Consider the following 23,635-nt stretch of genomic DNA (forward strand, 5'->3'; position numbering starts at 1 on the left):
TGCAGGAGGCCCAGGTTTGCTCTCTGGCACCGTATGGTCCCCTAAGCACTGCCAGGACCAGCCCCCTGGCATAGAGCTGGGTGGGAGTAGCCTCCGTGCACTGCCAGGTGTGACTCAAAAACCAAAGAAAGAAAAAGAAAACTGAGGCAGAGACTTGTTAAATTACCTAAGACTCTAAAATCAAGCACAGAGGTGATATCTTTTATTGTTTTTTTTTTGAGGTAACATTGTTTTCCAAGACTGTGTATGCTTTAGAGCTAGAGTTTTGCAACTCTTTAAAATGTAAGTTAACACACCACACTGAGCATACAAGTACCCATAACCTTCCGACACTGTTCATTAGGCCCCCGCCAGCTTTCATGTCTCCTTCTTCTCCTCCCAAGGTAACCCCAGTTCTGCCATCAGAATCCAGAAGTGTCTTTGTTTTTGTTGGGGGTGTCTGTTCCCTTGCTTTGTTTCCTTATACTGCACCTATAAGTGAGGTCATCCAGTATTTGTCTCTCTTCTTCAGACTTATTTCCCTCATGTAAGGGATGTTTGAGTCTCAGGTTAACAACCAAGCATACTTTCAACCAGAGGCAGAAGAGCTATCTCCACTTTCCATGTCACACCCACTGTATACACCCATGCTTTGAGCTTCATACATGGTATTTTGTCTACCCCATAAAGTATCACAGAGCAGTGTGGATCTCACGAAAAAGAAAAAAACAAACACAACTACATCCCGGGGAGCTTATATAATTCCCCCAAAGCTGCAGTAAATCTAAAAGTGAGCCCAGCTTTTTCCACCACTACTCAATCTTGAGAGCGGGGTGTGTGTGTGGGGGGGGGGGGTGGAGATCTGGAGCTACATGCTTGTTAGTAACGAGGAGCGGTGACAGCTATGCTGACCTATTTCTTTTTTCAGGTTCAGTCATTTTTAGCTTCACTTAATGGAGAGGAGCTGGAGCTCTTAAAACATGACCTAATTTCCATTAAAGACATCTTCGCAGCCAAAGAATTAGAGAATGAAGAGAATCAAGAAGAACCAGGTAAAGGGAAATAATGCATCAGATAGCAAAACAAATGTGTCTGTATAATCCTCATGAGTTGATGAGTACAGCCCTTTGATGGGGTGGGGTGAGCATTTAATTCATATGCCTCCCCCCACTTCTGAGACACTCCACCTCTCTGTTCTTTGGGATTTATATTAGAACTGCCATGGTGAGGTGGGTCCCACTGATTCCTAATTCTCTCTTTTGCTTGGTGGGAATTCCCAGCTGCCATCTTTACTTCTCTGGTCCTGCACAGTCCCTGGCATGTGAAAGGCATGCCGTCATAGGGAGAATTAAGCAAAGGAAGAAAGAATACAGTGCACTGCCGACTCGAGCCTCTGCTCCAATATCTGCTTGTTAGTCTGCCAAAGCTGTTGGATATAATTGCTGTGGATGCTGTATGGGGGATTCAGCAACCTTCTTTTCCTGTTTGTCTTCCCTTTCCTGTCAGTGTTTAGGAGTTGGTGTGTACACATAAGTGGTCTGCAATCCACCCAAAGTGTTTAATTCAGACAAAGTTCGAACCATTTCCCCACAGTGCACTGGGAGTGATGTGTCAGGCGGGCTGGCTGGCTGTCACTGACGTGACTCAGGAGCACGCTCCTGGTCATCCCCCACCATGACTCCAGGAACTGTCACTGTCACTGTCGTCCCATGCTATCAATTTGTTCGAGCAGGCACCAGTAACGTCTCTCATTTAGAGACTTATTGTCACTGTTTTTGGCATATCCAATACGCACGGGTAGCTTGCCAGGCTCTGCCTCGCGGGCGAGATACTCTCGGTAGCTTGCTGGGCTCTCCGAAAGGGGCGGAGGAATCGAACTCGGGTCAGCCACGTGAAAGACAAAAGCCCAATTGTTGTGCTATCGCTCCAGCCCACTAGACCTATTTTGTGCTCAGAAGCAAGACTTCCTTATGAGGGGAAAAACAGCTTCTCAAACTTATACCTCCTTACTGATGACTCGGGTTTGACCATGGGGGAGCAGAATTGAGTCTGCTGTGTTTCTCGAGAGTGATTTCTTACTGATGTTATTGCCAGTCTAACCTTAGTTGTTTCCTGGAAGCTATACACATGGACACATAAAACAGAATTTTTGCAGGGTCATCTAATTTGAACCATTTTTGCCACTCACTTGCTGTACAATAATCTCTGAAGTTCAGTATCTACACCTATAAAATAGAAATAATAATACATATTCCTAAGGGCCAGTGTGAGAGTCAAAGTAGATTATACCTATAATAATTTTAAGGTCTATGACACAACCAGGCATGCAGAATTGCTCGAAGATACTGGCTGCAATTATTAAAGTACTAAGAAAATGCCAGGAAAATAATAAAGGTGCATTAATTGTACCTGTTATGGATGACTGCATTTATTATTGCCCACCCAGAGTGGTGATAATGCGCATTCAAGCCATTTAGTCACTGAAAGCCTTGTGCCCAGGCAGGTGCATACCTTTCATCAAAACTAAAGCCCATGAGGTCAAGGAATTCAGCCTGGATGCTCAGAGCAAAATTATCATAAGCATTTACAAACTGTCATTTAAATACCAATCTCTCTCTCTCTCACCCCACATTCTGACCTTTTCCATGCTCAGCTTAATGAGATTTGTGCTCATTGCATCTAAATAAAAGAATAAATTATACCGTACCATAGAAAGAGGCCAAAGAAAGAGACAGTTGGGAAATAATGTTCCTTCAGAGCATTTGTAGGTTTCTCCAGGTTACCCAGGATGAAAGCCTTGACTCTGTTTGAATATGGAGAAAACGAAGACATTCGCTGTCAGAGGTGATGTGGCTAGGGTTATGGTTTCAAGATAAATTAATGTCAATGCCTCTTTCCAAGCTCATTGCCGAAAAGAACCAGGCTCTTTCTGTTCAATTTCTGGATGCCTCAGCTGTCCCTTGGTCTTAGTAGGAGTGTCATTCGAGAAGGATGCAGGGACATCCCCACATCCCCTTCCATCAGAGATTGATACGTGCCGTTACATGTTAGGGCAGTATTGCACCCCACTTAGTACTGCTTCTTGCAGAGGACACTTAATATGCTCAATAAGACATATTACCATGAGTGATGGGCTGGAGCGAGAGCACAGCGGGTAGGGCGTTTGCCTTGCACACGGTCAACCCGGGTTCAATTCCTCTGCCCTCTTGGAGAGCCCGGAAAGCTGCTGAGAGTATCTCGCCCGCACGGCAGAGCCTGGCAAGCTCCCCGTGGAGTATTTGCTATGCCAAAAACAGTAACAACAGGTCTCACAATGGAGATATTACTGGTGCCCTCTTGAACAAATCAATGAGCAACGGAATGGCAGTGACAGTGCCTATGAGTGATAGTTTTACTACATCTCACTGTTGTTTCTCACTAAATTGAGATAGAAGAATATGACTCCCTCAACCAAATGACATTGTGATGAGCATTTTCTTTTAAGAAGAGGAAATGGCCCTATCTCTCCCCACAATAGATCCATTTTCCCAAAGGACCACTAGAGATAATTGAAATATTTCATTTTAATTCACTTCGTTTGATAAATAAATCTCATCCAAACACTTAAAGGAGAACTGGGAGGAAAGAATCATGGGGTTCTAGTTGTGTGGACTCCTCGTGATGAGAGGTTGGAAAAGAAGTGGCTGATCAGTGGGGGTGACCAGATAGTCCAGAAGCAAAACGTCGTGGAAAAACAGAGCATTCTCATCAGTGTGCGTTCTCACAAGCTCACATATTCTGAAACACTTCCTAATACTTAAATAATTTATTTGATCTTATTTTCTGAAAATGTAATCAAATGTGATTTTCAGGTCAATTTAAGAGCAGGCTGCTCTGCCTTTAGCAGCATTAGCTAATGATTTGCATGTTGGTCTTTCCACTGAGGATGGTTTTATCATGCTGCTATGGGTCTCTGATGTGGTTTACCACTGCTGTGGAGAGAATTTAAAAGGCTGTTTTCTATTTTTATTGCCTTGGTGAAGATCTTCTTAGCCCTAGGGACAGACCAAGAGTTGTAGTAATAGATATTCTTTGTTGCAACATTCTTTATCATCTGTTTCTTTATACTTCTCTCTCTCCCACTGATTCTTTTCCTAAAAACATTTGCCAGAAGTTATTGGTGTGTTTTCCTGTTTTATAGAGCAAATGAGCATTTAGAATCCAACGCTGCCCAAAGTACTTGTGTTCTAATTTAGTGTTGAGAGTTCCCAACTGTGTTCAATCTCCGCTGCTTACATCTCTGCAACACATGGACAGTAGCAACATAAAGCTTGATCATTTACAGAATGCCTTCACATTCATTATATTATCTTTTGTCTACATCACGCTGAAGAGGATAGGTTTTCTTACCCTAAGCTTAAAGGATAGAAGCAAAGACACTCTGTGACTGGCCCCAAGCCCCAGAACCAATAAATGCAGTAACTGGTTAGAAGCACATTTTCCGCATCTCAGTCTTGTGTTTTCTTTCCTATAACACAGCCTCAAACAGTTTGAGAAAGACCAGGCAGCTTGGGACGGAGACTCTTACCCCTCTTCCTGATGAAACCTAGACTCTGCCTGGCTGAAAGAGAATCACCTCTCCACCCCCACCCCTCTGTGTATGTGCTAGTCTCTCTCTGTGTGTTAATCTCTCTCTCTCTCTCTCTCTCTCCCTCTCTCTCTCTCTCTCTCTCTCTCTCTCTCTCTCTCTCTCTCTCTCTCATAACGTGTGTGGGTGTGTGTGGTGTGTGTCTGCCTTTCTGTGGCCACCCTGCCTCCATGCCAGCCCCAGCAAGCACAGTCCCTCCTGAGCTTTGCTCTGGTCTCCACCTGACCCCTGCCTGGAGCTGTTCACCCTCCGTCCCTCCAGGGCATTACCCGCAGGGCACTTCTCAGCTGCCCACCCATTGGAAACTTCCACCCACAAGGGCCCCTGTCCCTCTTCCTTCATCTCTATAAAACCCGACAAGGATGGCTTTTCTTCTTTGTTTACCCACCTGTCTCCCCAGGGAACGTAGGAATTCTCAGGGGGGACAAAGTGAGAGGCGGAGAGGTTTGACAAAGACCCAAAGTGACCGGGCTTTCTTTCCAGCTGTTACTGCCCTGCGTTACCCACAAAGCAGAAAAGTGTGCGTGCCCGAGAGTGTTAGCCGTCTGTCTTACCTGCCGGTCCTTCTCGAAGCGCACCTTCACCCGCCTGTGTTCTCGAGGATTGCTGAGGACTAGGGAGATATGATCGTCCCAAATTGATGAGTTTTCACTTCCACCCACCAACCACAATGACTCAATTTCTTTGTTCTTACCAGAAATCTAGAGTGGTCTCAGAAACCGCAGTCAGACAAAGGACAAAACAGTCATTTTTTTAATTAAGTTGTCGTTTGTTTGGGGGTCATACCAGCAATGCTCAGGGGTTACTTCTCGCTCTGCACTCAGAAATCACTCTTGGCAGTGTTCAAGGGACCATATGGGATGCAGGAATCAAACCCGGGTCAACCTAGTGCAAGGCAAATACATTACCCATTGTGCAATTGCTCTGGCCCCAAGGTTTTTAAAGGTCTCTCCTCAGGGCAGAAGTGATAGTACAGCAGGAAGGGCATTTGCCTTGCATGCGGCCGACCCCGGGTTCGATTCCCAGCATTCCATATGTTCCCCCGAGCACTGCCAGGAGTAAAGTGCAAAGTCCTGAGTGCAAAGCCAGGAGTAACCCCTGTGCATCACCAGGTGTGACCCAAAAAGCAAAATAAAGAAGGAAAGAAAGATCTCTCCTCTTAGAGCCCATTCATAATTTATTTTATATTATAGTATATATTTTATATATTATAAAATATGAATGTTATATATTTTTATAGATTATATTATATATATGCAAAAGAGGATATGTGTATTCTAGCTGGCATGTTCTTATCTATTGTTTCATAGTTTATTGATCATGTATTAGTAGCCCCAACGCTTATTAATAAGACATTCATTTGAGACCTACCATGTCCAGAGCATGTGTTAAATGCTCCGGATTCCAGAGTAAACCAAACCAATGCCCTCTCTGACCTTAAGGGGCTCCCTGTCTGGAGGGAAGACATTCCTCTGACTGGCATAGGCTCGGGCAAGTGTCTGAGGAAACCTGAGGAGATTTCTCTGGAATCTAACATTGTTCCAGAGAAGCATTCACAGCCCACTGAATCTGCCTGCTCCTGTTCAGCGCTGGTGCGCTGTGGACATCCAAGGGCCCCCCCGAGCGTGAGGAGGTGAGGAGGTGTGCAGGTGTGCAGCCCTCAGACGGACAGTGCTGTCACGGGCCTCAGTCATGAGAGCACAGGCGTTTGTTTATTCACTCGTCCTTTCAACAAAGCCGCTGACCAGCATAGCGGAGCCCCTCTCTGCTCCGTCTGGCCCTCTGGCCAGGCTTGGGGGGGGTGCCCTCACTGCAGGTGGGCTTCTGTTTCCCCTCACCCAGCCTGCTGCCCTACAGCTGTGCTGCTTTGAGAACAACGCCACCTCAGCCCCACGGATTGGGCTTAAGTTTGGGGGAGCCACCACCTTCTGAAGGATGCCAACTAAATCAGCCTGTCCCTTCTGTCATGTTCCATTTCTAGGCCCAGAAGAAAAGGGAGAAGAATTCGCTAGCATGCTCACAGAGCTTCTCTTCGAATTACATGTTGCGGCCACGCCTGACAAACTCAATAAGGTCAGCACCCTCTGAGTACGAACTGTTGCCGTTAGTCATGGTGTTTGTTTGTTTGTTTGTTTGTTTGTTTTAAAGTCTAAATTAAAAATACCAGAGATCTACTGGAAATGGAAAAAAGCCCTAAATCCCATAGCAGGGGCTGGGAATGTAGAAGCTGGCTTCAGTAACTAAGATTCAGGGAGGCAACATAATGCAATGTGATCTTAGAGCACAAGATCTGAGGGCTTAGAGAAATAGTTCCATGCTTTGCCTGTAGGAAGACTGAGCTCCATTCCCGGCACTGCGTGGTTTCTCCAAGCACTGCTGAAATGGCCCCCAGAGCACTGAGCTGTGGAGTAGTCCCTGACCACAGCAGGGTGCTACCTCTAAAATATAGACCTGTGTCGTAAGATTCCATCTCAGCTTACACTTCAGAGTTAAAATACCTTGTGACTTTGTCAGCCATTTCTCCTCAAAGTTGAATTTTCTCAGAGCAGTGGAGACAAGGGGTACAGAATCACTTAGTGACTTTTTTAAATACCATCTCCCCTTGCTATGAATGACCAGAATTAGAAGCGTTTGCAGGCAGATGTCCCTTTCCACCTGGAATGTCAGTCAACATGAATAAAACATTTCTGTTTCTGGAGCCAGAGAGATGGTAGAGTCACTGGGGCATTTTCTTTTCAAGAGGCTGGCCCTGGTTCCATCCCAAGCACCAATGTGGTCCCCTGAATTCCCACCAAGGGTGATTCTTGAGAACAGAGACAGGAGTAACCCCTGGGAACCACTGGAAATGCCCCCAAAACCAAATAAATAAATGTCTGTTTCCTCCAAAACCAAAACTAAACCATTATAAAGAAAAGAAAAGAAAAGAAAAGAAAAGCATTCCAGTTTCAACAGGAATATGGCTTTTCCTGATGATGCACAAATATTTTGCACATGAGTAAAAGGTCTTGCTGTGGAGTAATGAGGACACAAGTCATTAGCTAAAAGTATGTGATCTTTCCACATTCTGTCTTTTTCCTTCTTTCTTCTTGGCAAGCAGTAGTTGATCCCGACCCTCATTTACCAAGGCGGGAGAGGGACAGGCAAGATGAGGCAGTGAAGTGGACAGATGAGAAATTTCTTTATCTCGGAGAGAGGTCGCCCATTCCAGGAGGTCAGTGAGTTGAGCACAGCAGGAAATTGCCTCATTCATCTCCGGGCAGCATCTGCCATCGCTCCAAGAAGCCGCCTCTGAGGTGCCATCAGTTTATGCTCTAGTCAGGGAAACCTTTGTCCCAGGAAGAGGACATGCCTAGAGTTTGCTCAGGGTCTCCTTTGAGCTAAGTCATCAACACCTGAATGCGTGAAACTTTGAAGATGAAAGCTTCAATATGAGAATTAAGGGCAGGAGCAACCGCCTCTTAAACAAACAGCTTGGGCTATTAGATACCAGCGGGCAAGTCTGCCCTTGCAAAAGTCTGAGAATAACCCTTTGGGATGGGGATCCCCGCTTATTCATCTGAACTTTTTAGTTCTCAGGCAGCTCAGAACATACTTGGCAAATAAAATAAATCAGGGGGCATTCCAGACCTTTCCAATAACTCCCTTCTCTTCCCTCTTGACCCAGGGGAAGAGTACGGCCTTTGCTCAACTCCCCAGCGGGAAGTATTAAGAGTTCACGAGCTCTATCAGAGTGTCTCCTCCACCCGTGACTGTAGCTACCCTTCTTCCCACCTTAGGTGCTATCTAACTTCCAGCCTCAAATCCTATGATTAGTTTATAGTTGCTAAGGAAACGTGAAAATAGACTATTGATCCTTCAAGACAACTCTTGCTATGTTGTAAAACTAAACTAAAATTTTATTTTAGTTGCTGCAATTTACAAGGCTGTCAACGAGAGGGTTTCATGCATCCATTCTTCCAACTCCACACCCTCCACTAGAGTGTCCACTTCTCGCCATCACTGTCTTGGGGTCCCCCTCCCCAAAGCTACCCCGACCCTCCAGCCGCCATCTCCCCACTGCTGCACGCAGCAGGCCGGTTCTCCAGACCTCCAGATCCACAGTGCTTCTCGCCTTTTCTTTCTGCTTCTTCCGTTTTCTTACTCTATACTTACCAGAAAGCCACACAAGGTGTTTGGTTTTTGCTGGGGACATTGGGAGTGGGGAGACACACCTGCCAGTGCTCAGGGGACCAGTGGTGCTGGGGAATGAACCTGAGTGAGTGCCTGCATGCAAACCATGTGTTGCAACACTTTGAATCACTTCCAGACTCAACGAGGATAGGGGGTTTCTTTTTGGTGGGGGAGGGGAAGATGGGGCCCTCCAAAGCTTACTCCTGGCTCTGTGCTCAGGTCACTCCTGATAGGCTTGAGGGGATCATATGTGGTGGCTATGACTGAACCCAGATCAGCTGTGTGAATGGCACACATCCTACCCACTGGTCGGTCTGTCTAGTCTCAACACCAGTTTGTTTGTTTTGATTTTTTTTATTAAGGCGTCATGATTTATAAAGTTATCCAGAGTTGAGTTTCAGGCAAACAGTGCTCCAATCCCAGCATCAGTGTCTACCTCTCCTGTTAGTGTCCGAAGGTTCCTTCCCACCCCCGCTGCACCTCCCTTCCCCCGCCTGCAACAGGAGGCTTTTAAGTGAATAAACTGTCCCTCCCTCTTTGAACACACACCTTTCAAGTTTATGGCAACTTGATCCTAACCCTAAAGTTGAAATTTCTCACTTTTTTGCAGGGGAGGCACATACCCAGCAGTGCTTAGGTCTTACTCCTGATTCTGCACTCAGGGATCACTCCTGGCGGGCTTGGGGGGCCACATGTGGGACCAGGATTGAACCTGTTGGCTGCATCAAGACAGGTGCAGCTCTGCCCACTGTACTGTCTCTCTGGCCCCCCTTCCCTTCTTGTTGTGATGATGGGGATCATACAAAAGTTGATTGTGATGCTTACCAGGGGCCACACACTTTTCACTGTGGTGCTGACACACTTTGGCAATCGTGCTGACTGAGAGACCTGCCTGCCCACACAGATACTTCTGGGGGTCACTCCCCTGGCACCAGTGCACCATTTAGTTAGAACACTCTATGGGGACCATATACTTTAGTAACAGTGTAGGGCCGAGGACAGGCTCCAGGCTACAAAGCTGATAAGACTGTGCCCAGCACCCGTGGGTGACCCCAGGTCCAAACTCACGGCCTCACACTGACCCGGCAGGTGCTTTTGCCACTGAGTCATCTCCTGGGTTGAAATTTCCCATTCTGCTTGTTTGCACAATCAGTGTATAGCTTTGATTGGGTGTTCGGATGTTTCTGCAGGCCATGAAGAAAGCTCACGAGTGGGTGGAAGAAGATCAGACCATTGGGTCCATAGATTTGACAGATGAGTCAGAAGACAAAACTGAAAAGGAAGACAAGGCAGAGAAATCTGAAATCTCCAAAGAAGAAGGCAAGGGAGGAAAAACAACAAGGACAATTGAGGTAAATGCATTTGAGATGATTCGCCTCAAGAGATGTGTTAGTTAATATTTTAGCCACCTAATTTTGAGTGAGGGGACGGCCATTTGGGTTTCCTTTGTACTCTATAGAAATATAGGAACTAGGGTCAGTGACATGTTGGGAGGGCTGGAATGCGAGCTTGCGTGTAGGAGCCCCAAGTTCAGTCCCAGACATCATATAGCCCCCTGAGCACTGTGTTAGGAGTAACCCCTCCAGCACTTCTGGGTGTGCTCCCCCAAACTAAATAAAGCAAAACACAAAATACAAATGCCTAAAAGATAGTACAGCAGGTAAGGCACTTGTCTTGTATAAGGCTGACCCCAATTTGAACCTTGGCACCCTGAGCACTCAGAAGTGATCCCTGAGTATAGAGTCAGGATTAAGACCTGAACAATCTCCTGGCATAGTCCAATATCCTCACCCCCCAAGAAAGAAAAAAGAAAAAAGAAAAAAAAGAAATCAGTATTAATGTATTAATGCACAAAAGTATTCTATGCCAAGACAATTTATGACTTAACTTAGATTTTGTCACTTTTCTCCATAGCTTTATAATTAAAATTTCAAAGAAAAGAAAGGAGCTTTATGAACAGAGTTGATTTATCTTTAGGATAAAGTTCCATCTCGTATGCAAATTTGTAACTATACAACGTCTTTATGGGTGTATATGCTTCCCGAGCCCATGTGCTGCTTGTGCCCACATGGCTGAGCACACGTGTCACCTGCATCTCCCCTCTTTGACGTGTACTTCCATATCTCATGCTGCATGGTGTGTCGGGAGAAACCCGCATTCTCACTTGAGCACATTACTCTTCTCTCACTTTCTCTCCCTTCTTCCCTTCCTAAAACCCTCCAAATAAAATCTGTTTCACTTAAAAAAAAAAAAGTCTTTATGCCTCATAACTAATGAAGTAATTGAAGCTTTTTGAAAAAAACTGTTTTCATTGCTGCAGTTTTGATCCTGTAGTTTAATATATTTCCTTGTACATGATTTATATCCTGCTCAAAAATGAGTTTGAAATAAGTTCATCTTATATTGAATTTTAGTTTGAGAGAAAGTCACTTTTTAAAATTAGGTCACTCTAAAAAGTGATGTCGGTTGAGGTCTATTAATTCACTTGCCTGCCACATCCATTCTTGAGAACTGCCTGTTGTGCGTGTGACATTGCTCTGTGGCGCTTCATTTTATAGGCACATTTCCTTCACACAAGTCTTAGATATGCCCATTAACCTTCAGGTAAGTTTTTAGGTCATATTTTGTTTGGGGGATTGGAGGTTTGAATGAATGACTTGCTTTTTAAATAAAAATACAGCGTATTTTTTTTAAAGCATCTGCTAAAACTTTCGGAGGTGATGGATACATTTTTGACCTTGACGTGAAAATGATGTCACAAGTATATACTTACCTTCAAAGCTATCATGTTGGGCAATATAAAGCATGAACTGATTTTTTTGTATGTCCTTCATATTTTCATCCAGTGCTTTAAAACATGTTTTAAATGTGTGAATAATTATTTTTCTACGTTGTTTCTTTCAGGAAGTCTGCAGGCTCTCCATCGAGAGTCTGGCAGAGGTGACGGCCCGCTGCATTGAGCAGCTCCATAAAGTTGCAGAATTAATTCTTCATGGACAAGAAGAGGAAAAATCAGCTCAGGACCAAGCAAAAGTTCTCATCAAGTAAGTGTTACTTCTAATTCTTGTTTTTAAATTTTTTTTAAAAAATAACTTTTTAAGTTTTGCGGTCACAACCAGCGATGCTCGGGGCATACTCCCTGCTCTGAGCTCAGGGATCACTTATGTGACTAGGGAACCACCATATGTGGGCCAGGGATCAAACTCAGGTCAGCTATGTGCAGAGCAAGTGCCCTGCCCCCTCTGCTGTCTCTCCTACCCTGTTCTATTTGTTGTTGTTGTTTTGGGGCAACACCCAGTTATGCTCAGGAGGCTGTGTGCCGGTTCTTTGCTCAGGTATCACCCTCGTGGGCACAGGGGGAACATATGGGTGCCAGTGATCAACCCAGGTCAGCCACATGCAAGGCAAGCACCTTACCCACTGCACTGTCTCTGGCCTCTCTCTGGCGCTTTTTTGTATTCATGAATCATATACATGCAGATACATGTACACATGCACACACAAACATGTATACACTCACTATAAGTATTTCCTTCAAATCAAGTAATTTCATTCTTCTGTGGTCATCTTAAGGAATTACTCTCAAGAAACCATTGTGCTGGTGAGATTATTAATTGACTAGACATTCCAGGAATTATTTATAAAGAGATTTAAGGGAAGCCATCCTAAATCATTCAGAGTTAAATGAGTGTTTATTTTAAGAGAACTGTCTCAGAAAGTACAACATTGTACTGGGTAATTACATTGTCAACATGCCACGTGAGTGGGAAAAGGACTGCTTAATACAGCATCTCAGTCAGCTTAACAAAAATATGCCAACCCCCTCGTACACACACACACAAACACACACACATCCTAGAGAATTATACTGGCTCTACATGTCCCAGGTGGGTCTTTGTGATCACCCAGGGAATGATGGTCACTAACGCAAGCCCCATTGCTAGGATTTCTTTATATGTATATGTACTGTCACGTGTTCTTCAATAAATCATAGCTGTTATTAGTAGGTCATTGATTGGAATTAAAAAGTGTATATAGGTAACTTTTTATACAAAAAATAGTTGGTATAGAGCTAGAAAATAATTTACTTTTATATAGCTGCCTATTTGTTAAAACATCAGGACAGATTCAAATATATCCTTATTATACAAGAGTGTTTTAAAAATAAATGGATTCTGGTCTGGAGAGTAGGTCAAGGGGGTTAAGGCACTTGCTTTGCGTGCATCTAATGCTGGTTCAATCTTTGCCGCCACATCGGGTACCCTGAGAATGGAGCCAGGAATGCTAGCCCACTAACACGGGCACTGCCAGGTGTGGTTCAAAGTCAAGATAGATGGATACACAGATAGATAGGTAGAGAAAAAGATACATGTATCTCAACATACTCTTTCAATTTGCTTGTACCTGCTCTCATTAGATGGTTCCAGATTTGGCCATCATCTGTATTTTAGTTACGCCCAAAATCATATTGGTTAAATATCTGTGTCCGTCTTGTGTTGTTTTCTTGGGGCAGTATACCTGGAAGTGGATTCATAACTGGAAAAAACTTGGGACTATTCATGTCTTAAAAACATTCTAAAAAAAAAGCATATTCTATAGGATCTTTACTCTGAGACATGTATAAAGGTGATCAAGAGATCAAGAGACATCTGAGTTTGAACCTAGAACTATCACTACTGTGTGTCCTAAGCAAGTTACTTCATTACTTCACCTCCTTAGGTATCAGCTTCTTTATCTATAATATGGGAATAATAATATAATCCATAAGGCCACTATGACCTTATGGATTATATTAAGGTTAAATATGATAATGCATCCCCAAAGTACTGGGGGAGAGGTTGGTAGCGATCACACCGTCTGTTAGGAAACTTCAGCAAGGCGTTGAGGCAGGAGGCTGTATAGGGAGAGAAACACTTGGCAAGAACCTACACATGTGATGCTCAAGCCTGGTATTTTCCTGCCTATGCTTTTGGTTCTAGAAGAGAGGCAGGGTGATTTAGATGATTATTCTTTAATTAAACAGGCAGAGAAAACTAATATTAGAATTAGATTAAACGGTGCCTATGAATCACGGAAGATTACTGAGGAAAAGGTTTCGACAGAGCATCTTCAAACTTGCAAGCTGTTCTTCCTCACGGAGGAGCGTGTTAATAGGGGCCGTTCAGTTATTTCATTCGACTTTATTAAACATCCCCAAACCTCTTTTCTTCTTTCAGATTAACTACTGCAATGTGCAAAGAAGTTGCTACCCTATCCAAGAAGTTTACAACTTGTTTAACCACGGTCGGGGTAATGCTATAATGCTTCTGTTTTCACTCCTTTGGGGAGGGGGCTGGGGAAGCTGTCTGTGGTGCTTGGGGACCCAGGGGCAGCTCCCAGAGAGAGTTGGCCCAGTTGTGTGGGCTGGATGGTTCAGTGCTCAGGCCGTGCAGTGCCAGGGATGGAATTCAGCACCTCGTGCCTGCAAGATTTGTGCTCTACTGCTTGAGCTGTTTCTTTCCACCCCTCATTCCACCTTTGTAGGGAAGATGGATCTCTGAGGGGCTAGGAGATAAAGCTGGAAGGTTCAGCGCCTTCTTTGGCAGCTAATCACCTAGAAATCTAAGTCAAGAGCACTTTTTTCAACTTCAGGCAGCTTAAGTCTCTCCCCTGATCAGATTCTAGTCATCTCAGACTGCAGATGTTGGCTGTGTTTCCAGACCTCTCTTTCTTTAAAAAATAAGTGCCTAATACTTTCATTACTTACTTATCTCTGTTCCATAATTCATGAATCTCTATTAAAATCGTTTCTTTTCAAGACTTGAATTCACGGTTGCCCTCACAGAATAGTTTATAATCCACACAAGGTTAAAAAAAGTTTCCTTTCTCTATTGTTAGACTTTGACTTTATGTTCTCTAATAAAAATAGAAACTTTACTGTATTTTTTGAAGTTTACTGAAAGTTCTTTCAACCCTTTTTATTTATTGGTTTTTTTCTTATCGGATTCAGTTGGTCTAGAACACGGTGTATGTTTTATGAACACAGGTCCACACCCTTTCAATTGCTTGTTACCATACTACGCCCTCCACCTACCCGAGTCCCAGGACCCTCCACTACCTGAGTCCAGGACCCCCCCTCCACCTGAGTTCCTGAACCCTCCCCTCACAGTCCCGAGACCTCTGCACTCTGTGTTCCTATTTGCCCACTTCTAGTAACATTTGTTCTACAGATAGACTCCAAGGGTTTGTCTTGGTTTGCCTTCACTTGTCCCTGGTTTGTATGAGGGATCATTGGTGTTTGTTGTCTTTCTCCTTCTGACTTATTTTGCTTAGCATGACTACTCCAATTCCACCCATGTTGTAGCAAAGGGAAACTTTTCATCTTGTACTGTTCTACTGTGTTCACTCTGTGTGTGTGTGTGTGCGCGCACGCATGCTCATTCACATTCGAGCACGCTCACAATTGCATCCAATCACCTGACATTAGGCACTTGGGTTAGTTCCAGATTTTGACCCTAATAAGTTTGCAGTTGACATTATGATGCATTTATCTTTTCCAATCCAAAGTCTTTAGATAGACACCTAGGAGTGGAAGTGCTGGGTTGAATGGTCAATCTCTTTCAACATTTTGGAACTCTCCATGCTGCTCTTCACAGGGACTGAATCAATTTATACTCGAAAGAGTGGAGAGTTTCCTCTCTCTACACCCTCATCAGTACCTTTTGTTCCTAGCCATTCTCACAGGTATGAAGGGATAGCTCATTGTACTTCTGACTTGCATTTTTCTGACAGTAATGATTATTTTTCTCATGGACCTGTTATCCATATGTGTATCTTCCTTAGTGCCTTTTCAGTTATTCTGTCAAATTTTTAATTGAATAGCTTATCAGTATGTTTTGCTTTGTTTCTATTTTTTTATGGGCCAAGAAAGAGCTTCATTGACAACCAGCCATTAAGCTGGAAGACGGTGCTCAAAGTCACTATCTTCTGGATTGTTTTTGTGGTAATTATTGAGTTCTGCAAGTTCCTGATACTCTCTGAATATTATCTCATTGTCAGATTTATGTTGTACAACTATTTTCCCGATGCAGTTCTGATGTCTTTTCATTTTAATGAGTTTCTTTTGCTGTAAAAGGCACACCTCATCATAAAACAAGAGAAAAATATTACCAGTTGGCGTATGTCTAGTCTCAGCTTTGAAAGGCTTTTGAAGAGTAGCTTCTGGTTCTTCCTTTGCAGACCATTCACATTACATACTCACCCTGGAAGCCAGGGGAAGCAAATAGAAAACCTTTCTTTTAAACCTTTCTGCACCCACCTAGAGATGTATGGGTCTTGTACTTCTGTAGTGGTTAATAAGGGATGGGGGAGGGGGTGCATGTCCCATATCATTCTGTGCGCGTGTCTGCATGTGGTTTCTGTTTTATAAAGGATCAGCTTTTTCACCTTCGGCGTGAGAGCAGGACTGTACAGAGACAAAGTGTGGATGGGCAGGGGGCAGGGTGTCACTGATGGGAATGGAATAGTTCATTACCAGGTGCTTTATGTGGTTGACGTTTATTTTGTCTTGTTTTGTTTTGTTTGGGGGCCACACACAGTGATGCTCAGACCCTACTCCAGGCTCTGCACTCAGAAATTACTCCTGGAGGGTGCTCAGGATACCATATAGAATGCTGGGGATTGAATCTGGGTCAGCTGTGGGCAAGGCAAATGCCCTACCTGCTGTCCTACCACTCCCACCCAGTGTGGTCCCATGTTATCTGAGGCAGACAGTGCCCAGGCTGTAGTAGTGGCCTGCTTCATGCAGATGAACCAGGTCATAAGCAGAGGATGGTCTAAGAGATGTGCCTTCCCAAGATTCTCCCGCACCCTCTTCTCAAAGTTCCTTTGGGGAGGAGCAAACTTCTCACCCCATACTCTCAGCTGACAGACGGTTGCCATCAGACCCCACGGACAGAGAGCGGAGCGTTTGGTTCCTTGTGGTTCTTTACCAATGTGGGTGTAGGTGTCTGTGTGAATGAGTGGTATATGACTTCAGTCATCATGGTAAGCATGAACTTGTATTCATGAACAATATTCATTGTATTGCTTTCTGTTTCCTCTTAAAATATTGGACTTGCACATGGTACTTCTCAGACCATTCCCTGAAGAACCTATGAAAATGTAGATTCCGATTCAGCATTTCCGGATCAAGGGCTCAGTGTCCGCATTTCTCAGATTCAGGTTTCCAAGTGATAATTCTGTTCTGATCTGTAGTCTGTTTTGTTTGTTTGTTTGTTTGTTTGTTTGTTTTGGCATCACACGCAATGATGCTCAGGGTCTGTATCCAGTTCGGTGCTGAGGGTCACTCCCAGCAGAGCCTGGGGAGTCATGTTGTCAGGGATTAACCCTGTATTCCCACATGCCTACATGGAAAGCATGTGCTTCGGTCCTATAGAGCTGCCCCCTGCCCTGCAGTCTATATTCTTTGGGGAGCTCTCAGGGGGAATTGGGCCACATCCAATGATGCTCAGGGCTCACCCCTGGCTCTGTGCTCAAGGGTCACTCCCACAGTGCTTCAGGGACCATATGAGATGTCAGAGATCAAACCAGGGTTTGCCACATGCAAAGCTAGCACCCTAACCCCTCTGTTCTCTCTCTGGCTCCTTCAATCTACATTTCAGGCAATATAGTTCCAGCAGATGCATATGCCCTTGAAGTATATTTATTATATAGAATATATATACATATATATGTACATGCATTATGTTGTGCAGAGCTGCATTCACAAACTCAAGCAACAAGACTTTTTTTTAAAGAGAAGGTTCACTCTAAGTAGTTTACTAAAATGTCATCTCCCCAGCACAATAACCTTATCTTGTGCTATGATAAATCATTTACGTCAAGTCATTATTTCTGTTCTCCAAAACAGCCATTATTCATAACTTGAAGTTAATGAATGTATATTGCTCTCCAGACTCTATTTAAATTGCTTGCACATCTCATTGATTCTGAAAACCAATGTCATTTTATTGCCCTCGTTTTGATTATGTTTTAGAGGTTTATTGATAATCAAATAAACATGAAAGCAAATACCATAATGGATTTTCTGGTTACTTACTAAAATGACTGGGTTCTTAAAGAGCTTTCTCCCAAGACTCCATTATGGTTTCCCAGAGCAAGACATTACGTGGGCCTCAGTAGACTTATGTCAGAGAAAGGGAACTGTCTGTGAAGATGTATTTCATTTCTATGCTTGTGTTTACCATAAAGTCTTCTGGGTATGGTGAGGGGAAGTAGATTGCCCTCACTCCTGTTCCTTTAATTATTTATCATCTATGAGTGGATTGAATGTTTTATTTTATTTGGCAGGGGGAATTCCTCTCAGAGATTCTGGGCCAGCTAGGTCAGCAGCTTCGTGCGAGGATGTACTGTGATGTGATACTGCCCAGGCCTCTGAGATGACCCAGGTCAGGAGAGCAGTGCTGGGGGCCTCCGGAGCTGTGCCGGACCATGCTCAGAGAATCATGTGGTGCTGGGGACAGAACTGGGGTTGGCCATGTGTAAGGCAATGTCTTAACCCTGGTCTCTCCAGACCCAATGTTGTGGTGCTCAGGGCATACTCGACACTTGGGCTGGAGTGATAGCACAGCAGGTTTGCAATAGCACAGCATTTGCCTTGCACATGGCCGACCCGGGTTCAATTCCTCCGTCCCTCTCGGAGAGCCTGGCAAGCTACAGAGAGTATCTCGCCTGCACGGCAGAGCCTGGCAAGCTATCCATGGCATATTCGATATGCCAAAAAACAGTAACAAGAAGTCTCACAATGGAGATGTTACTGGTGTCCGCTCAAGCAAATCGATGAGCAATGGGATGACAGTGACACAGTGATACAATGATACATGGTGGAACTTGGGGAGTTCTATGGGGTGCCAGGAATTGAACTCAGGTCATCTTCATGCTGTATTGTAGCTCCAGCATCACATTTTTATTGCCATTTTTGTTGATGTGGGGCCACTTGGCAGTGGTACAGAGCCATCAGAGAGCCAGGAGGGCCAGGAGGTCCACTCCCACAAGGACTGCGGTTTGGATATTGGCAAGGGGCCCCTTGAGGCATTGGGGATCCACTCAGGGTCTTATACATGCAAATCCTATGTTCTGCTGAGTCACATCCCTGGCCCAAGACTGAACATTACAGGCAGAGAAGACCATGTACTGATCCACAGACCAGTGGTGGAGGTAATGCTAATGACACCCCGGAGCACTAGCTCTCACCTTTCAAATTCCTGTGTTATAACAGGCTCTCTGGCCCGTGCTTTATATTTATATTTATATTCGTGTTTTGCAAACCAGGATCTGCAGATCTGTTTACAAGTTGTGAGGAAGCATGTTTTCATTCTGCTGTTGATCTGCCAGATATACCCTATAATCAAGTACCCAGGTTTGCTTTTGAAAGTATAAATAAATCAACAAATAAAAACTTGGACCAGAACAAAAGTAAGCAAATAAGAAACCTACAAATCCATCTGCAAATTTTCAGTCGCCACCCTCAAAGGAAGATAAAGAACCTCTCTCATCTAGACACAGTTGGGAGCCACATCCAGAGACTCACAGGAGTCGTTCCATGACTCTAGCCTGGGCTCCACGTGCAAAGCAACCCTTTGAGCCACTTCTCTGGCTCCTGGATAGATTGTTTTAGTGCCATTTTAGTATGATCTAGGCAGTGTAATTTCTTTACCTTGTTTTCCTTTTAATATACACAACATTAAGGTTAGCCCCTTAGCCATTTTATTTTATTTTATTTTATTTTATTTTATTTTTATTTTTGGATCACACGCAGCGATGCACAGGGGTAATACTCCTGGCTCTGCCTTCAGGAATTACTCCTGGCGGTGCTCGGGGGACCATTTGGGATGCTGGGATTCGAACCTGGGCTGGCCACGTGCAAGGCAAACAGCCTACCCGCTGTGCTATCGATCCAGCCCCCCCAACCCAACTTAGCCATTTTAAAGTGCACAATTCTGTAGTGTTCTGTATTTGCATATTGAGCAACCACTCTTTGGGCCTTTTCATCTCCCCAGATGAGCCCTCTGGAGCCAGTAAACACAGCTCTGCGTCCCCTCCCTCCGCCTGGCCCAGCAGCCCGGCAGCCGTCCTTCTACTGTCTGCCACAGGAAATTTGCCTACACTAGGGACTGTGGGAAAAAACATCATGCAATATTTGTTGGTTTGATTTTGTTTGGCGTTTCTGGTGGCTTATTTCACTTATCCTAATGTCCTCAGCAATCATCTGTGTTGTAATATGTAAGAAAATCTTTCCTCTTAAAAAGAGCGGCATCCAACTTTAGTCTCACTAATAAGCCACGGGCAGAAGTTTGTTTTTTTTTTGTGTTCGTTTTTTTCTTTTTGGGTCACACCTGGCAATGCACAGGGGTTGCCTCCTGGCTTTGCACACAGGAATTACTCCTGGCAGTGCTCAGGGGACCATCTGGGATGCTGGGAATCAAACCCGGGTCAGCTGTGTGCAAGGCAAACACCCTACCCATTATGCTCCAGTCCCCAAGGGCAGAAATTTTAATTAAATTTTAAAGGTGAAGAATCTTCATGAACAGACCCCGTGTGTGTGTGTGTGTGTGTGTGTGTGTGTGTGTGTGTGTGTGCGCGCGCGAAATCTGGTCACAATCACCTTCTCACAGAAACTTACTGCAATTTTTAGAAAATATTTGACCTTTATTTGCTACCATCATGTTAACATTTATAGTTTTGATGTGTTACTGCATCTTTGCCACCAAATCAATGCCCAAGATGCTCCACCTCTTTCTTTTCATACACTGATGTGCTGCCTTGCTGTGCCCACCTCTGGAATGCCAGAATCCCTCCACCATTGTTAATTCAGTATTTTTTTATAATAACAATGAAGGGGCTAGAAAGATAGCACAGCGGTTAAAGCACTTGCCTTGCATTTGGCCAATCCAAATTCAGTTCCTGGCATCACATGTGATCCCCTGAGCACTGCTAGATCTATCTAAGTTGTTAGAAACAGTAAGATTTTTTTTTTAATTTATTTATTTTTAATTAGAGAATCACCGTGAGGGTACAGTTACAGATTTATACACTTTTGTGCTTATACTTCCCTCATACAAAGTTTGGAACCCATCCCTTCACCAGTGCCCATTCTCCACCACCGGTAAACCCAGTGTCCCTCCCACCCTCCCCAATCCCATCTCCCCCCCACCCCACCCTGCCACTGTGGCAAGGCATTCCCTTCAGAAACAGTAAGATTTCATTCTTTTTCTGGTGGGGGGAAGTACCCCAGTGCTGCTCTGGAGATACTGGGGAGCATCACCTGCTCACCCTTTGCTTATCCCTTGATGGCCTCTTCATGTTCCAGCTCTTGGCTACTGTCATGATTCAGTGAACACAAAAGTGTGTCTAGAGCCTCCTATTTTCAAATTAGTGTTTTTCTAGTAGGATAGATGCGCAGAGTGGAATCACCAGACCATCGGGTATTTCATTTCTTCATTATTTTTATTTTATTTTTATTTCTAAAATTTTTTACTGAATCACCTTGTGGAAAATTACAAAGCTTTCAGGCTTAAGTCTCAGTTATACAGTGCTCGAGCACCCATCCCTTCACCAGTGCACATATTCCACCACTAAGAATCACAAATTCCCACGCTCTTTTCCATCGTGGCTGCCCCAGTTGATATCCGCCTCGTGCAGAGGGTTCCCTTTTCTTCCTTCTCTTCCAGGACTTGGCGCCTATCTTTCGGGCTAAGACCCATCCCCCTAGGTCTGCGATGGCATCTCATTGTGGGTTTGGCTGCCATTTTGCAGATGACACGTGATGATGGCCCATCTTTCCGTGTGTTTGTTGGCCATCTGTATTATTTTTCTTCTGGGGTGGATTCTCTTTTGCCCATTTTATGTTTGTTTCTTAATGCTGTTTCTTTGTATCAGTTAAAGATTAATACCATGCCCCATATATGATCGCAAATACCTCTGCCAGCACTGCAGCATGTCTTTTCCTTTGGGCAATAATTTTTCCACTGGGCAGAAACTTTTTGTTTGACATAGTGTCATTTGCTTACTTTCACTCTTATTTCTCTTGTATTTATGATCAGTCCCAAAGTTATTACTAAGGTCAGTGTCAGAGAAATTTCTGCCTGTTTTCTTCTGTTTTATGGTTTCAATTCTTTTATTCAGGTCCATAATCCATTTCGAGTTAAGTTTTCTGTGTGACATTATAAAACTCAAGTCTCATTCTACAAGCTTCAAACTGTTTTTTAAAAAAAAAACATGATCTACCGAGAGTATCCCACCCGCACGGCAGAGCCTGGCAAGCTTCTTGTGGTGTATTCGATATGCCAAAAACAGTAACAACAAGTCTCACAATGGAGACATTACTGGTGCCCGCTCGAGCAAATTGATGAACAACAGGACGACAGTGCTACAGTGCTACTATGATCTGAACAAGAATGTCTTGCTCTGTGATCTTAAATGCATACCTCACGCTTCTTGATCCCTATTTTCTGGCCTTTAAGTGGTGGATCACTGTGCCTACCCTGAGAATTTCTGTCCAAATGAACTGAGTTTCCTAGATTGCCAGATTCCAAGCAAGGTCTGCCGTCAGTGTGCTCCTGTCCCTCCCGAGGATGAGGAAAAGCTCGGCTGAGTCACCCCCTTCGTATAAACTGCCCCACTCATATAGAGTCTAGACATTTAGGAACAACCCAAGTTAGAATTTCCACCACAGGCACCTTCTGTGCTTTTCCTGGGTACCTTCAAAAAAGCACTTGCTGAGTGGCAGAGCACATGCTTGACCTGTTTGGGGCCCTGGATTGAAAAATTAAAATTAATAATATAACCCCAAGGAATTGAGCGGCCCAGAGTTAACAAATTTCACCCTGACCACCTTAGAAGCCAGGCCAGGGGCTTGCTTCCCTGCACCCTCTCCTGCTTGCTCTTGGGCCCCGGGTCCTGGGTCCCCTCCCCCTGCTCTAGGAGCCAAAGGAATAAATTCCGTGGCTTTCCCTTCTGTCGGAGTGAGGGGAGGCTGTGCCTTCCATCGAAGCTGCTTCCCATTTTTCCACAAGTGGGGACGTGGGTGCTGCGGGAGCTGCTGCTGGTTGACCCCCGTTCGCCTTCCCCCCCTAACTTGCCCTTATAACTTTCCACACTAGCTCCAGCACACACCCTTCCCCTCTAAGCCGAGGCTTCAGTTTCATGTGACAAGCCTTAACGTCTAAGCACCTAACCTGTTGGTTCCATCCTTTGATTCCACAGAGCGACAAGAAGGCCGAGGTCCTTAACCCCATGATCAATAGTGTATATGTAGAGGTAAGTTGCCGCCCGGAGAAATGCTTTTGAATCACGCAAACGTGAGTGTTAATGTGTGTGTATATGTGTGTGTGCATGTGTCTCAGCCATGTTGAATCTCATCCACAATAATTCTTTTTTCCTTTTTCTAAGTTCATTGGTGTAGCTCCACCACCTCTAAATCCAGGAGTGAGGCAAAAATACCTCATTTTCAAGAATCTCTGATTCTAAAGAGAAACGCTAAGTTTGCCTGCTATTGCTATCACCTTTTACTCAGGCAGAAGCTGATTGGTGCTGCCAAGTGGGACACCAGATTTAACAGTGTGATTACTGGCTGCCGTGGAGTGTGTGCCCAACGGGGACTTTGTGAAAGTGGGTACACCTCTCTATTCAGAGCAACGTCTGGTTTCACTGGGCTCTCTGTTCCCAGAGACAGAAGTGACCGGGGAAATGTCCAGTCCCTGCTCTTCTCTGGTGTCTGGGGTCTGCTCGCCAGGACGTGATCTCCTGGCCCGGGACCTACTGCCGCTGCAGGGGCCTGGCCAGAGCAGAGACATAAGAGAACAGAGGCCCCGGGGGAAA

General features: G+C 44.5%; 1 protein-coding gene across 1 annotated transcript in view; it reads left to right on the forward strand.

Annotated features, from left to right (window-relative positions):
* The window catches only part of FAM114A1 (family with sequence similarity 114 member A1), a 68,789-nt gene that overhangs the window by 40,980 nt on the left and 4,174 nt on the right, over positions 1–23,635 (forward strand). The window contains exons 8-13 of the mRNA XM_055139372.1: positions 908–1,031; positions 6,588–6,679; positions 9,967–10,128; positions 11,681–11,820; positions 13,993–14,065; positions 23,021–23,074. Coding sequence (XP_054995347.1) covers positions 908–1,031; positions 6,588–6,679; positions 9,967–10,128; positions 11,681–11,820; positions 13,993–14,065; positions 23,021–23,074 — 645 coding nt within the window. The remainder of the gene's footprint in view (positions 1–907; positions 1,032–6,587; positions 6,680–9,966; positions 10,129–11,680; positions 11,821–13,992; positions 14,066–23,020; positions 23,075–23,635) is intronic.

Source organism: Sorex araneus, chromosome 5, assembly GCF_027595985.1.
Source record: "Sorex araneus isolate mSorAra2 chromosome 5, mSorAra2.pri, whole genome shotgun sequence".
Taxonomy (NCBI): domain Eukaryota; kingdom Metazoa; phylum Chordata; class Mammalia; order Eulipotyphla; family Soricidae; genus Sorex; species Sorex araneus.